The 17691-nt window shown below is 29.0% G+C and overlaps 1 protein-coding gene across 3 annotated transcripts in view; it reads right to left on the minus strand.

The window, feature by feature from the left end:
* LOC107454707 (dynein axonemal heavy chain 7) overlaps positions 1 to 15402 on the minus strand; it is a 164674-nt gene extending 149272 nt beyond the window's left edge. For all 3 annotated transcript variants that reach the window (XR_015429024.1, XR_015429023.1, XM_087150828.1), the window contains exons 1-6: positions 15248 to 15402; positions 12100 to 12287; positions 8110 to 8194; positions 6053 to 6242; positions 5432 to 5480; positions 1745 to 1903 (exon numbers count right to left, since the gene is read on the minus strand). Coding sequence is in view for 1 of the 3 variants with exons in the window: in XM_087150828.1 (XP_087006954.1) it covers positions 1745 to 1903; positions 5432 to 5480; positions 6053 to 6242; positions 8110 to 8194; positions 12100 to 12287 (671 nt within the window). In the remaining 2 variants the exon portion in view is untranslated. The remainder of the gene's footprint in view (positions 1 to 1744; positions 1904 to 5431; positions 5481 to 6052; positions 6243 to 8109; positions 8195 to 12099; positions 12288 to 15247) is intronic.
* Positions 15403 to 17691: the final 2289 nt, after the last annotated feature.

A 17691-nucleotide genomic window follows, 5' to 3' on the forward strand; every position in this document is an offset into this window, starting at 1 on the left:
AATATAGAAGGACCCTGATCTATCATCTCTACATTAATTTGTTTGTTTACATATTTTATAATTTGTCATGACTAAACATATGTAATTCTTTTTATTCTTCTGTGTGATGGTTCAAAACACAAGTGAAAACTTAAAAAGGCTGCATTTTTCTATTAATTTTTAAACCAAGTTTGCAGAATACATTTGATTACATAAAGTTCGGGGAAATTCAGGTAGCCTCGAAGAAATTTTTGCTTGAATTAAAAAAATAGAAAAATTGCTAAAAAAAAAAAATTATAATTTTTTTTGTAACAAAGAAAAAAATTATCGCTTTACAAAATATTTCCTAGTAAAAGAACACTATATATTAGTTTGTTTATTTTTAAATTCTTTAAATTGGGACCGTAAATTTAGTTTTATAAATTGTAACGATTTCAATATTATTTTAATTTTTATTATTTTTAACACATATGCTAGTTAAGTGCATTCAGGAATTGAGTAAACAATAATTTGAACAAGATATAAACTTTACTTTCTAACAATGTTTTGAAATTTTAACTGAAAAAAAAACTATAATTTTAGGGGGTAAAGACTGTGTTCTTGGGTTATTGGGTTAGACTCTGAAGAAATATTAGTGGAAACATAGCACCCTTGTTTCAAACAGTTATAAAAATGGGATTGGCAACACAATATTGAGTTAATTGAAAAAAAATATTGATTAAAAAATGATAAACTGAATCCTCTCCATGACATTTCTTTTTGTCCAGAACGGTTACTATGCCAAACGGTTGTTACTATGCCAAAATAAACTGCCATTTCTCAAACAATTACGTACTTAAAAAAACATGGATTTGACTAGATTTTGCCTGAATACAGAAATAAATAGTGCAATGTTACATGCATTGAAGTTGTCATTAAAGCAGTGGGGAGGAGCTGTTCTTGTTTTTCAGTGGGGTTATCTATAGCCAAGAATTTGACTTATGCCACACTCGTTTATCAGGAGGACCTATTCATACATCCATTCATTCATTAACAGATCGCAATTTTGACCTAAACCAGAGAAAAAATCAATCTCCAATTCAGTATCCCTAGAGGTATAATTTGGTATGGGGACACGGAGGACTTTGTGACCTTACAGATTTAACGTGCACCAGTCACCATTTACTAACTGGGGAGTTTTCGGCCAGCGGGATTTGAACTCGCGTCCGCGGGAAAGTGAGTCCAGTGTCCTGCCAACCAGGCTATCCCTGCCCACATACATTGATCGCATTGCACTCAAAATGAAAACACATTTTTTTTCTAAACCATACTTTTCATTACGAAACTTTTATTTAAATACAATAAAAAAATTATTCTTTCATATTACAACTATATATTTTAAAGTAAACTAATAAGCAAAAATATTCAAGTAAACAAATGTATGAAGGCTAAATACAATGCCTAATTTATTGATCTAAAGAAAATTAATACATTATATTATACATTATTTTTACATATAGTTTACATATATATAGATTATTTTTACAAAGTAAGTAGACTTTTATATTACAGTAATCCTTTAGTATTTATAAAATTCTTTAAAATAATTTATCCAATTTTTCTTAATTTTTTATCATTTATTTTTTTGTAAGACACTTTCTGACTTTTAACTAACCCTCCTAATTTTCATGAAATAAATGTTAGTGTCTTAAATAAAGTATCACTTTAATTAATTAAAATGTATATCAATACTATATTTTTAAATTTAAAATAATAAGAATATTACTTGTTGAAATTATGTGGATCTAAAATTTCTTTGATTTGCTTCAAACAGATTTGTTTCGCTTTTTGTATAAGAGGATGAAGTACGTGCAAGTTTTTCACTAAATACAGTTTTGAGCTTTCTAATCTTGATTTTAATGTTCCATCAACAAAGTAAACATACCTAGAATTTTGAATTCAATATATTAATAAAATTCTAATTCGGTTACAACAAATAGCAATTATCCTAAATCTATTAAACAGGGATGAGAGTAGTTGGAAAGTAAAAAAGAGGAAATTCAAGAATTTGACAAAAAAGTGCAATTTTTAAACTTGTAAACCATGTGATACTAAATCCCAATGACTAATTTTAAAATTGCATGAATATATAAATATGAATCCCATGCATGATTTTAAATTAAGAGAATATGAATCACATGCATGATTTGAAATTAAGAGAATATGAATCCCGAAATGAGGCTTCTAAATCACATGAATATGAAACTCTATATCGTATTTAAAAAATGCGAAAATACAAATCATGATGCGTAATTTTTAGATCACGTAAATACGAATCACGAGGCGTAATTCTTAAATAGCGCGAATACGAATCCCACTGTCTAATTTTTAAAGCACGCATAAATAGGAAAATCGATGTTTGATATTACAACCGCAAAAACGAATCACGACATTGGAATTTAAGCTCGCGTGAATACAAATCGCTATATAGGGCTTTAAAAATGCGTAATTACAAATCGCGATATTGGATTTTTAAATCTCTTAAATAAGAATCGCAATGTACGACATTTAAATCGCCTGATTAAGAATCGCAACGTTCAACTTTTAAATCAGGTAAATACGAAAATCAATGTTTGAGGGAGGAATGAGGACTTCAATACTTTCGCTTCGCGGAAAATTTCATTCCTCATAAAATATTTTAACTTGTGCGAAAAAAAATTTCAGCGGAAATTAGCGGGAAAAATGGAAAAATCTGAAAAAAAGCGGAAATCAGCGAATCCGCGGAAGAATCACATCTCTGAAAAGAACTATTAATACTCATTAATCTATTAAGGTACTATTAATCATTATTATTAATATACCCTTACATTATATTATAATTATTAATTTAGTTAAAAATCTTTATTTTGCAAGCTAGATAATTTATGTTGTATACTGCTATTATGAATGTCTTTTTAATAAAAATGAATTTGAGAAAAGAAAAAGACATTCATAATAGCAGTATACAACATAAATTTTCTGCATTCTTCATTTATTTATTTCTTTTAAGCACTTCATCAGTTAAAAATCATAAAAATTAAAATATAAATACAGTGAAACCTTCAGGAAAGACCACCTCTATTTATGACCACTTTTTAGAGGCACAGAATTTTTTCCACAGACTTTGTGTTGAATTAAATTTTTAGGAGGGACCATTGAAACCTCTCCCGGCGAATGGGCCAGATGCGTCACCAGATGCGAAAAACATCAAATAAGGAAACACGAAAAAAAGTAGATCAAAATTAATTCAAAATATTTGTGTGACGCTCTTTTTGACAATACAACCTCACGTTGCAGTCAAAGTGCACTAAAAACGCAATCAATAGAATACTTCTAGAGTTGAAAGCTAAATTTAAAAAATAAAAGTTAGTCTTAAAAATAAAAACCATCTAAACCAGTGTTTCCCAAAGTGTGGCACGTACCTCCAGCGGTAAGGGAACAGTTTAGCGGGGATACGGGTTCTTATGTTAAATATCTTGCAACAAAAGAAAATTTCAAAACATTTTATTTAAAAACAAAGCTAGTCTTGAAAATGTACGTTTTTTTGTATTGGCTATTTTTTGCAGAGTTAACAGTTAATAATGAGTGGCGTCAACAGCCAGTTGTGATTCTTAACTTTTGTGCAATTTTTTCATAGTAAAAAATACATTCATTTTTTTATTAGTGGTGCACAGCGTTACGAAAAATTTAGAAAGGGTACACATAAGTCATAAGTTTGGGAAACACTGATCTAAACAAACAAACCTCTTCTCATCTTTTAAAGCCAACTACTTTTCATGAGGATCATTTTTATAGACACTGAATTTTATTCCTCGAAGATCTTGTCATGAAACCAACAGAAGCGGCATTTTCGCACCCAGAAAATGAGTCTGACTAAAATTGTTTGTTTGCGAAAAATCATGTGTTTTTTATAACAATTTTGAAGTCAATGGAGGTAACCTCTAAGAACAACCAATCTTCCATTAACAACCATTTTACTGGGGAAGGGAGTGTATTCGCTTCCGAGAGGTTTCACTGTACTAAACTCACATAATTGTAATTTAGTATAAATTAGATTATTTGAGTGAAAAAATGGTAATCTTCTATTTTAAGGACAGTAAATAAAAATCTCCAAACTACTGTTGACCCCAGTGATGCTACATTAATCGTGATAATAGGTAATAGGTAGTTGTAATCGGTAGTTACTATGGAATTACTTTATATGCTAATACAGGTGCTTGATAACAGTTTAGTGGTACTAGGTTTTCACTGTCCCGATAACTAATTAGTATCAAAAAAATTTAATAAGTTTTTTTTTTCATTAGAATATTTAAACTTTTGTTCCAAAAATTAAGACAAATTTAAAAAAAAAAAATAATAATAATAATAATAATTAATAAAAGTTATATTTTTTTTATTTTCCAATTCAAAATAATTATAATAATAAACTACTAAAAGATACAAAAAAAGATTTTTGGAAATACATGATGGAGAATCAATGAAAAAGGATGTAGAGCATTAATTATTCTTCTAAACTTATTATCTCAGCATACATATTGTATCTTTATTTCTATGAATTATGAGTAAATAACATAAAAATATTAGTTTAAAGAAAGGTTTTAAAAAAAATATGTTAAAGACAAAAAAAAAAATCTTTTTTTTTGAGGAATTATGAATAAGTTCAGTTAACTGTTCAGATCCAGTAAAATTTATTTTATACATCACAATTCGAAGTTTTTTTTAATAATAAATCAAAGATAAATCTTTAGAATGTAAAAATAAATTCAATTAATCAATAAAAAAAAATGTGAATAAGTTTACACTTTTAAAAATCAGCATTACATTCCAATAAACGATTCGCAAAAAATAATTTTAAAAAATGTGCACTGAAAAATTTATATTCAGATAATTAAAAAAAAAATTTCAGAAAAAAAAATTACTCTGTGAGAAAAAAATTTTTCATTAGATATTTTAGTTCAGAAAATTTTAATTTCCTAAATTTTTGAGGTAAGTATTATGAAGCATCAAAACACTAAAAAAATTTCAAATAACCTTTTTATATGATATAGAAAGTTTTATTTAATTTTATTATTTTTTATTTTATAATCGACGTTGAACAGCTGACCCAATTTTGGCTACTAATGTTCAACTCCCTAGCCTTTTAATTTTGAACCAATCCAGAAGACAAGTAAACTCCCGGATCCCCCCAGAAGTATGATTTTGTATGGGAACATGGATGACATAGTGACTCAACAGATTTAATGTGCACCAGTCACCATTTACTACACGGGGAGTCTTCGACCGGTGGGGATCGAACCTACAACCTCTCGGACATTGGCGCGGTGCCCTACCAACCAGGCTATCCTGGCCCCTAAAATATAAAGTTTGAAAATTAACGTATCTTAATGTGCTACAAGTTCAAAGAATTTTTAAACTTTTTGGACAAAAAACTTACTTTAATTTCTTGGAAGGCACTTTTTCACTATTTTTAAGAACAAAGTCAGCTATAAAAAGAAAAGGTAAAATATCAGGAATAGTACATATATGCTAAATATTATGCTAAGTAATCATATTAATCTAAGTAATCATTGATACCTAACAGTATTGATATCAGGCAAAAACCTGCTTTTTTGTCTTCTTTTTTTTAAAAAAATCTGTAAAAAACTTTTCTTAAAGTAATTTTTTTTTTAATGGGGGTTCAGGAAAAAAATTGGACTTCTGCTGAAATAGCATATTTAACAGTTAAAGAAAGATATATTAAACAATGTTTGCTTTTTATGCTACGACTATGAAAATAAAATATAAGAATTGAAAGAAATAAGGAATCTTGATATTTCATCATATGAATGATTACACATCGTATTATATATATCACATTATTTAAATTTCCTGGAAAAAAAATTCAACTCCCAAAAATTTACTACATACATTGTACAAATCAATGTTTCCATAACCATCATGTTTTTAATGGACTAAAAAAATCTAAAAAAAAATAATAAAATAACACTACTATATACTTTCTAAAAAGTCATTTTATCAGAGTTTGACAACAACTGTAGCAAAATTAGGAACTCACTGCGAATAAGGCGCATAACTTCTTCATAACTTTTCTTTAATTCTTCAATTTCTAGAATAAAAATAGGATCTGTTTTGTTAAAAATAGAACAACCCTTTCTTAGAAGTTCACCTATTCTTTCGATTATTTCTTCAGGTAAAGAGCTAACAGGTGCAGAATATATCAAATTCTTCAGTTCATTGTAATAATACTAAAAAGAAAAAAAAAGGGAAGAAAAGTATAAAATTTGAAATTTAATAAAAACTTAATGTACAAAATAAAAACTTAGAGAGAACATTATTTTTTAATAACTCCTTTATCCTAAAGAAAACAATTTAGTCCTAAGATAAATATTATCTCATGTATCCATTCCATATGATATGTATGAAAAAAGGTTAGTAACAATAGAGATTGATAAACAAGGGCTGAACTACATCAGTAACTTAACAGTTACAAGTCAGGCTGTTTCTATATTCATTGAAGTGTAACAGAATCATTGTTGATTCTGTTACATTGCTAACTAAACAATAGTTGAAGCTGTCTGTTATGCTTAGTGAATACTTTTGGTTATATCTGAACAAAGCCAAATAATCAAATAATACATTTATATAAAAATATAAAATATGATTTATGATGTTTAAGAATTATTAATGACTTTAAATTTAGCTTTTAAAAAAATCACAAAAGAATATAAAACCTAAACTATTAATATTCTTATAACTTAACGATATTCTCAATATCATTTTACATCTTTAATTCTCGAGTATAACAATAAAAGAATGAAAACATTTAAAGTAATAAAAAGAAATTGAAACATGCATAATTTCATTTGAAAATAATTATTGTATTATATAATTTCAAGGGCACAATACTATTCCCTAGAACAGTGGTCGGCAAAGTGCGGCTCCAGAGCCGCATGTGGCTCTTTAGCTCCTTAAGTGCGGCTCTATCACAAATATCCACGGAAGGCGCAATAATATTTTCATTTAAAAAAAAACTTTGTAAGAAAAAAAATTATATCTTATTTTGATAAATTAAAATTCTTCTATAAATCGAGAACATGTATAATTTTTTGTTTAAGTTAAAAGATGAATAGGTATTTAAAATTTTATATTGTTGTAAAAATACGTAACGAACATCGAGTTTAGTTTTATTAGTTTTCGTAAACGTTAACACAAACCATGTACAAGCTACCGGCTGAAATTGTTCGCATGTTTACGGCGTACTCCGGTGTGATACAAAGGTACCACAAACATGAGCGCGCATACTTTTTATTAAGTAGTGGGCATTGTTCGCATTAATAAATATTTATTAAGTATGAAATTTAGTTTTATTTAGTGTACTACTTATTTAGTGTAATAAAAGTTTACTAAACAAGCAGATTTGGCTCCCAATTTTTTTAAAAATTGTTGTAATGTTCATATTTGGCTCTTTGGCTAATAAGTTTGCCGACCACTGCCCTAGAACATTAAAATCTAGCTTAAATTCCAAGACTGATAATAGTGTTTAATATGAGATCTTAAGATGGTCTTTTGTAAGTACAAAACAAATGACCTCTTTTTATCGGCAAAAAGATTTTGCAAAAATGCAGTAAAAATAATGCTTTTAGTAACATTAAAATTTCAATTAAGTTAAATTCTTAAATATAATTTCTCTTTTTTTTGCCAAGGCGACTAGAACAGTTTCCTAATGCCAAAATCAAATAAATGTCGCGTAAGGTAACCAATTTTTTCTTTTTTGGTTAGTAGAGACCCTTGGACCACTAGAGTTGAGCTGCTCTAACAAATTAAATTTAAATAATGAGTAAGTCTGTATACAGATGTTTACAATCAAGTTTAATTTATGTTAAACCTAATATTTCTTAAGAAAACTTGCAAAATTTTAGCTTTTTTTTGTTGTTGTTTAAAAACAGAATTAAAAACTAGTTTTTCTATTTAAAAAAATGAATCTAGATCAACTCTACCAATTAAAAATAATCGAATAAGTAGTAGTGCAAAATAACAAGATATTCCAAAAAATTCCTCAGTTACACTGAATTATCAGACTCTATTAATTCTATTTAAAATAATTAAACAAACCTCAGGTTTTCTTTTAACTCCTTTAAACTCACTATCTACTTTCCTGTTTTGCAGAGTTTCATCAATTTCTTTAGCTTGTTGGTAACTAAAAGGGGGAAGAAGAAAAACTATTGTTAGAAAAAAACTGAATGAAATATTTCTTATTTTATTTTAGAAAATCAAAATAGGAGATTTACAAAAAAAAAAAAAATATGCATTATTCAAGTTCTTTTTACCCGCTGTTGCCAAACTTCATTAATTGAGGAATATTTCTCCAACTCAATTCAATGGCAAAGCTACTTAACCCTAATCCATGTTTATGTTGCTTTAATATCCAATCTTAGTGACTATTAAATGAAATATCGTTAATATTTAATTGATGTTACGTTTAAATAAAACATTAATTTTAAAGATGTCACAAATATGCTAAAAAAAATATACAGTGCACAAAAAAAACGGATTCCCAGAATAACTCTTGATTCAATTATTGGATCTTCACGTTCTAGGACTTAAGGGTTCGAGGGGATGACCTCAAATATGTTTACTAATTAGTGCACCTAATATTTTAAGTTACGGAAATCGGAAACAAAAACTTACCATCTCTGAATAACATATGGTTTTTTTACGATGAATTCAGATTTCTGACCCCTAAATATAGATGGTAACTGCAATCTGGTAAATTATGATCATCATGCAACGTTTGGTCAAGAGAGTGATCCAAAGTTTTGACCTCTTAATGCTAATTTTACTTTTTGCATATTTTGTCATATATCAAGAACTTTTTAAACGAATTGAAACATTTTTGCAGACATTTATAAAATTTGTTTATCCAGAGAAAATTCTATGCAAAAAATAACTTTTAGCAAATATTCATTATTATTTTATTTAATAATAGTTGAAAAAAAATTTTTGTATAGGGTATAAAAATTTTTACTTTCAAATAATGTTATTTTACAGCGCAAAATACGAAAGTTCAGTGAAATCAGTCGAATAATTCCTGAGAAACTGAATTTTAAATCTACAACTTTTTAAAAATTTGATTTCTCAGGAAATAATCAACCAATTTCTCTTAAGGCTTTTTTTATTTTACCATGTAAAATTGCACTCTTGAAAATGATATAAAATATTACATATCTCGACTATTATTAAATAAAATACGAAATATATAAAAAAAAATCATTTTTTGCATGAAATTGTTTTTGGATAAACAAATTTTATAGTTGTGTGCAATAAATTTTCAATTTGCTTAAACATTCTCGAGATATGGCGAAATACACAAAAGTTAACTTAACATTAAGGGGTCTAAACTTTGGATTGTTTTCCAGACCAAACTATGGGGACCATATTTGATTGTGGCTACCCACTTAATTTTGGAAGGCAGAAATCCCAATCCACCAAAAAGAAAATGTAAGTTCAGTCACAGAACATACATTTTTATGTCTGATTTTGTAATTTAAAGTATCATTTGCACTAATTAATTACGAAATTTTAGTTGACTCCCCCGAACCATTAAGATTGTGTCCTAGAAGAAAAATGAAGATCTAATCAGAAGTTATTCCGGGTACTTTTTTATGCACTTTACAGCAAAATTGATTATGAATAAAGGAAACCAATATGATTTCAAATTTTGAGGAACACATTGTAATACATGTTTTAAATGTTCACTCTCATTATCTCTATACAATAACACAGACATATGGTAAGTAATTCGCTATTACAGAAGAAAATTTTTATCATGCAAACCTTCAAATGTTCAGCTTTTTGTTAGATAGAATTTTCAGTAATATAGATCATTTCATTATCACCTATCATTAAACTACAAAAATATGTATTTTTTCTTATTTACAGGTAAAAAAAATTCCTCATAATTGGTTTGCTTTAAGAATTATATAACCTTTCAGAAAATGATTTTTTCTTGCAGCCTGTGTTTAGTTAATGGTTCTCAATTACATTGTTTACACTCACAAAATTCACTTTCACGTGGTTCACAGAGAATTCTGGTTTATAGAATTGCATAACAAAGATCTTCAACTCTATTATAAATTAAAAATAAGATTTTAAAGAAAAATTTCAAAAACAAAAAAGAATAAGAACTTCACAAATTACTGAAAAACATTGCATTAAAAAAAGTAATGAATGAAACGTCAAATGTACATAGATAAGATTCAGACATTCTTGAGAACAAGATAAATACTAACATTGAAACAGGGTATCTGCTACATTTTAGATTTTCAAATCTATGACTTTCCATGACTAATTCTCGAGTATAACAATAAAAGAATGAAAACATTTAAAGTAATACAAAGAAATTGAAACATACATAATTTCATTTGAAAATAATTATTGTATTATATAATTTCAAGGGCACAATACTATTCCCTAGAACATTAAAATCTAGCTTATAAAGTTACTATTTTCTCCGACAAAAATATAACAATAAATTTAAAAAAGCATTATAATCACATGAATTAAAATGATAGGTATAACCAAAACCATTATACTCTGCATCTTCATATTTATAGATTTTAAATTTAAAAAACAGAAAGAGTTGAAGCAATAAAATAGCTGAAAAAAATAAAAAGCCAAAAAAAAAATTTTCTTTTTTTCTGCAAAATTATATTCTAAAGATACTTCTCCTGTTCATCCGAAAGGAAAGAAATACTAGTGGTTTTTCTGTTTTCATTTCGGAATTTTAAAAAAAATTGCCAGTGACTGGCCTGCTTCAGCTAGAATTTCAAATTGATAAAATAAAGATTAAAAAAAATAATAATAAGTAAATAAAATAAAAAATCTGAAATCACAGAAGTTTAAAAGATAATTCACTCTAGAAATTTCTTTCTTTCATTTTTTGAAAGAACACCATGATTTTTAAAGAACATGATAAAACATTTTATATTTAAATAAAATATGACTGTGTGTGGGGTTTTTGTGACAAATTCAGATATTCGGAACACCATGAAATTAAGGGGGGGGGGTACCTTCCATTTTAAAAAGTAGATTTTTTGGTTACCTAAATCAATGACTTTCCATGATTTTTTTTAAAAATATATCATGGCATTTCACGACAAATTTTGTACAATACCAAAATCCATGACTTTCCAGATGCACGGATACCTTGTTGAAATAATCTTAGAAATAATGAGTTCATAAAACATGTTATGCCAAAAATTTAGATTTAAATTACAGACAATTTTATTGTCAGAGCCGATTGACTAAACAATATGTAATTTTAGTTGGCATTGTAAGATAATATTCTCAAAATATCAATAAACACAATATAATGGCGAAATTTGGTGTGGTTGCAATTGTATGGTATATTTGAAGATTATGATGAAATCAGGATCATAATAAATTTTTTATTCAGTAAGAGTTGTAGAGCTCAAGAAATAAAATCAACTTTAAAGAATATTTTATACAAAAGACTTTTCTAAGAGAAATAATAAATTTTGTATATTAATATCAGTAAGGACAGGCCATGGGAGATAAATCTCCCATTACCGGCCTAATCAAAAGGCAAATTAAAAAGTGATTGAATTGTTCCCAACTGACAGTTAGGAGCTTGGGAAGAGATCCATGGTTGGGGATTTATCGAAAGGAAAAATAGCCAAAAGCAAAGTCGACCCCCGTAATCAATATTAAATTTGAAAAATATCTTGAAAAAGCGAATCGTCAAAAAGACTCTGAGAATTAGTTTAACCATGTAACTGAAACATTTTTGTGGTAAGAACAAAAGAGTTATAAATAGATTTTCGTTTTCTATTTAGTAGCGACTGTGAATTAATGAGTTTTGCATTTGAATTTAAATAAAAAGTTACCCGTTACACTGATTGTTAAGAAAAGAATAAAATATTTTATATTCGCTTTTAATAAAATGTAATAAAAATTAAATAATTGGTTTAATTTAATTTAAATTTGGTTAAGAATGATTTAAAAAAATAAGTTTAAGAAATTAAAGAAATTTTAAAAGCTAGGAAATATGTAATGCCTAACGTGGCATCACACACAACATACATTTTTTCTCGATATTCTTTCTTACGTTTAGCAGATACACCAATGGACCACATTTTACTGTTTTTCCATCTGTCTCTGTCGATTAAGGCATCAATATTAGTTTCAACATTTGGCAGAGGTGGAAGTTTTTCTAGACCAGGAACATTAGGTCTTATCTTACGACAGGTTGCAGTTTTTTTGTGAGACATCTATAAAAGACAATTAAGACTTATACAGTTCTCAAGTTGTGTTGTAAGCTAACGACAAAGCCATCATTTATCAAAAGGTATCTCAAGATAGAATAGAGTTAACATGTCTTATATACTAGTGAATCGGGAACTGAATAGTTGTAGTGGTAGCTACACTACATTTCTCACCCACCAGAATTTTATCTGTGATAAAATTCAATGGATGGATACCACTTTTTTATTGCCATTTTGCAAGAGGCCTGAAGAGCTCAGAGGTCTGTCTAGGATTTTCTGAGAGGTACCTATTTTGCGGAAATTTAGACATAATTTGTGAAAAATTAAAAATTATATTAAAAAATAAAATAAAATTTAAGAAAAAGTATTTTGTGAAACTACCATTTTTCCTAAAGTAGAATTTGTGAAGACACTGCTAAACGGTAGTCAATTCGGCCTGGACAGACCCCTGGAGCTATATTAAGATCATTGGACTTTTGTGTGCTGGTTGTGAGAGCTGTATTAAGATCACGATTGTGGGCGTGGTCGCTCCTGTGTTGCTATTAGCAGACGAGTGAGTACAGGTTCTTTTTGTGTGCAATTCAGACTGAGAAGCAACAGTATGAGGAGGACAATGTTGCAGTCACAAATAGCAATTCAACTAACTGTTTACTGTGGACCATCCATTGAACTAGCTGTGTTTAAATTAAGGTGGGTATTTCAGTTGAGGTAGGCGTGTTGGTCAAAACAGGCGTGTTTAGATCACGTCCAGTTAACACCTTCCTTCTCGCTCCCGTGAAAATGACGGGGTGAGCATTCGCCCTCCATTTCTCGCTCCCGTGATATTTCCGGGCTGGAGTGTTCAGTAGTAATGCGCCAATAAGAATAAAACTAATTGATCTCTTTTGCCCGGAAAACATTTTATTTCCCATTTTACACACCAGATGGCAGTACCAGGATATTTTTAAGGTAATTGTAGATAGTTTATTTTAAACTAGAAGTCAGCACTAATCAAATACGTGTATAATATATGTGTATAAAAAATAGGCACTTTTATTACCGTTTTCTTGAAAATTAACCGATCGTTAAGGGGTTAATAACCAATGTGGATGTAACCAACCAAAATGTCAACTATCACCTATCAAAGGTCTTAAATGCTAGTGATGGGGAATTGAACAGTAATAGTGGTAGCTATGCTACAAGACAGGATACAGAAATTAATTTAATGAGTTTAAATATTAATAATAAAGGAACTACATTGTTCTCTAAAAGTAAAGAAATGGTCATGCGATAACAAGAAGAGCCCATAACTTCTTAAAAAGCAACTTGATTTACGAGTTCAGTTAGCATTTTCTAATCTCTACTTCAGTGTTTATATTGTCTGTAGATGCTTCTCAATTTAATACTCCTGAATACCGCACAGATGTCAAAACTCATTTTTTTTACATTTATAAAGATAATAGTACTTTAAAAAATGCTATTCGAACTTTTGAATTCAAAAAACTTGGACAAACAAAAACTACAGCAGCAGGTCATCCTGTTTAGAACAAGTTAATTAAGTTGTTTAAACTTACTTAACTTGTTAAAACTTACTTATTCTTCATGAAATTATGTTTTAAAAAGTATTTCTTCTCAATGCTGTTGAGCATATATTTACTATGATGTGAATTATTATTTAAAAAATTGCAGTTAAGATGCTTAAAACCAAAAGATATCTGCAGACACCAATCTTGGACTTCTCTGCAATAACAGTGACCAATACAAACAAACAGCTCCAAAACAAAATATTTATGCTACACAAAAACATTATTTATTACATTAACACTATTCTAAAAATGAATAAAGGTTTTATAAAAATTAAACAAATAAAAAAAATTACCATGAGAGGAGGGAATGAGTACAACTTAAAATCTATTCATTTATTTCAATAACAAAATTAAATTTTTCTAACAGATAAATAGTCAAACATAATACATAAATATAGTGACAATATCATAATATAATCAAACATACATATACAGGGGTCTGTCCAGGCCGAATTTGCTACCGTTTAGCGGTACCTTCACAAATTCAATTTTATTTAAAACGGTAGTTTCACAAATTCAACTTTAGGAAAAACGGTAGCTTCACAAAATACTTTTCCTTAAAATTTTGTTTTTGTATCCGTTAAGAAACATTAAATCTATATTTTTACCATGTTTTTGTGTTGTTATTTTAATATAATTTTTAATTTTTCACAAATTATGTCTAAATTTTCACAAAATAGGTACCTTTCAGAAAAACCTAGACAGACCCCTGTATAGTGAACCTTCAAGGGACCGAAATTTCGGTTCACTATATCCGGTCCGCAAACAATTTTAACTAATGGTTTCAAACTCCTTTTTATTATACATTATTTAAATAAATGACCAATAAAATGAAATACAAAAATGACTGAAAAATAATACGTAGTAACAAAAAATGTGTTAACTTGCTTTTATTTTTTATTACTCTTTGTCTTGGGTACAAAAAAAAAAAAATTAGTAATCTTTGGCTGATGCAGGGAAAATTTGTCCATACATCTGCCTGGGTTGGCAAAACAAAAACAAAATTCCGCTAGAGTTTTGATACTTTTGACTATTTCTGAAAAAACAGGAGGCCAACAAATAGAAAGACGCCTCAAATCAGTCTTTAATTTAATTCGAGCACTCGCATACAGATTGCAATGAAGAAGAATGTGCTCAGCTTCTACCACTGGTCATCTGATGGAAACGAAATAAATATCACTTAAATTTCCATGGTTTGTTGAAGTTTCAGGTTAAAAAAATATAAATAAAATAATTTTCAAAGACGTAAACCTCAATTTAGACAGTTCTATGTTTCATTATTTAATAATTTGTACAAAAACGTATCAATTTTGGAATTATAGAGATATATTTTTTAAGACTTTTTTTTTAAATCTAGGATTTAATTTAACATAAATATATGCAAAATCAAAATATATTTACTTTGAAACTTTTGTTTTATACCTCACTTCACAATAGACCAAATATTACATTTCCAACATAAAATTTTTATAAAAAGTAATTAACTTTGTTGGATAATTGAAACGACAGCCGTAAAAATAAAATTAACCTCATTTTTAAATTTCGTTTCTATGATCTCTACTTGCTTGCTCAGTAAGGTTGTTATAGCAACCAACAGTTACAGTCATAATTTTCGAAAGTTTACATTTTATTCCTGTTGCGAAAAGTTCAGGACTATGGATGGTGTTTTCGACACTAGGGAGCGCTGCAAGCTGTATGCCGCTTATACTTCCGGGTTACTGTTTCCAGTGTATTTTAAAGCCATGTCACAACGTGATCATTGTGTTTTAAGATTCTTGCAAACGTGGTATTTGAATACTTATTACTAAACTTAATCTTGCTCCTCGAACAATATGCTAACACTAACGTAAGATGGTGCACAGCTTGTAACACGAACAAACAGTAAACAAATGTAAAGAGACCAAATCAAGATTGCCAAAAAAGCGAGTTATTCGAAATCTACCAACCATGTCACTTTTTTTTACAATATATCTCTAAATAACTAAAACAAATTTTCACTTCAAACTCACCAGAATTTCATAATAACATTTATATCTTATGAAATATGGCAGATTTGAGCTCAGAAATAATCTAATTTATTTCTTTTATTGAAAACAAAATGATCCATTTAAAAATATCGCCTCACAGAATAACATGTAGTAAGCAGCTGCAAACTTTCTAACCGAAACTAGAGCAGCTATACAGCTCGAGATTGTTATTGTTTACATTTCTACTCAAAACACCATCCACTTCAAGAGCCAATCTGACTGCAAGCAATATTTTCATATGTGAATGAGTTGTTGCAGTTGCAGTTCATTTACGCCTCCCTAGAGCTGTACAATGGGCTATCGTCGACGGTCTGGGAAGCATCTCTGAGGATGATCCGAAGACATGTAATCACAATTTTGATCCTCCGTAGAGGGGGTGGCACCCTATAGAATGCCAAATGCTATTTTAGGCAAAGTATGAAATAAACGTCCTAATGAGGTTATTATGTAAATGATGTGCATGTTACTGTGAATGACCGAAATCGGTGGTTGTTGACTTTCACCGGTGAATGTTGAGAATCACATAGTCGCTTTGGTGAATGTCCGAAATATTTATTACATCCGATTTGATATTAATTTATTCGTGGATGTAATTACATTTATTCGATATTTTAATACTTGCTGACGATAGATTAGAAGAAACATCAGTGTTTAGTATCGAGCAAATGCATACCGGGCAATGGCACTTGATCTTAAAAAAACATCAGTGTAGGGTATACCGGGCAGAGGCACTTGACCTTAAAAAAACATCAGTGTAGGATTAACCGGGCAATGGCATTTAACTAGACCTAACGAGGTCTATAATTATTTCCTCTGGTAGGGTACACTATTACCCGGTAATATAATACGAGATCCAATTAAAATGTTATGGATCAATATTAAGGTCAGATATCGGGTCTTGCGTTAATATTGAAAAATATATCTTCGAATCGCCTCGTTTTAAAGGTTTTAAGAAAACGAATTTCCTCATTTTAAAGCAATTGAACGCACTATTTTACATATGCGTACATAGTAAACTACAGGGCCACATTGTGTACCCCCTATGAGGTCTATAATTATTTCCTTTGGTAGGGTACATTATTATCCGGTAATATAATACGTGGCTTAATTTGAATATTATAGGTTAATATTAGAGGGAGATATAGGACCATATTTTTATACAGAATATTGACTTCAAATTTCTTCATTTAAACGCTATTCAACACACTCTTATATTTAAAGGAAATTAAAGAGCCACATTGTGTACCCCCTATGAATTCTATAATTATTTCCTCTGGTAGGGTGCACTATTACCCGGTAGTATAATACGTGGTCCAATTAAAATATTATGGGTCAATATTAAGGTCTGATATCGGGCCTTGCGTTAATATTGAAAAATGACTTCATATCGCCTAGTTTTAAGGGTTTTTAGAAGACGAATATCCTCATTTTAAAGCGATTGAACGCACTATTTTAGATATGCGTGTATAGTAAACTACAGGGCTACATTGTGTACCCCCTATGAGGTCTATAATTATTTCCACTGGTAGGGTCAGTGGCATGCCAACTTTTTTTTGACCCGGGGGGGGGCGAGCCAATGCAAAGTCATAAACTTTGTCCAATCTAATATTTTGAAATTAGCTGTATTATTTATATTGTAACTAACTAATTGTAATTATTTAAATTATTTCCGTTGTTTATGACTATGATTGAACTATTACATTCACACCAACAAATTAGTTAACAAAAATGATTTATTAATCGAAAACAAATTAAAAAGAAAAAGGTGAATTAAATTGTAATTAATTTTGTAATTTTACTCCTTTAAATTTGTTAATG

The sequence above is a fragment of the Parasteatoda tepidariorum genome, chromosome 9 (assembly GCF_982258835.1).
Source record: "Parasteatoda tepidariorum strain Cologne lab strain chromosome 9, Ptep-v5.0, whole genome shotgun sequence".
Classification (NCBI taxonomy): Eukaryota; Metazoa; Arthropoda; class Arachnida; order Araneae; family Theridiidae; genus Parasteatoda; species Parasteatoda tepidariorum.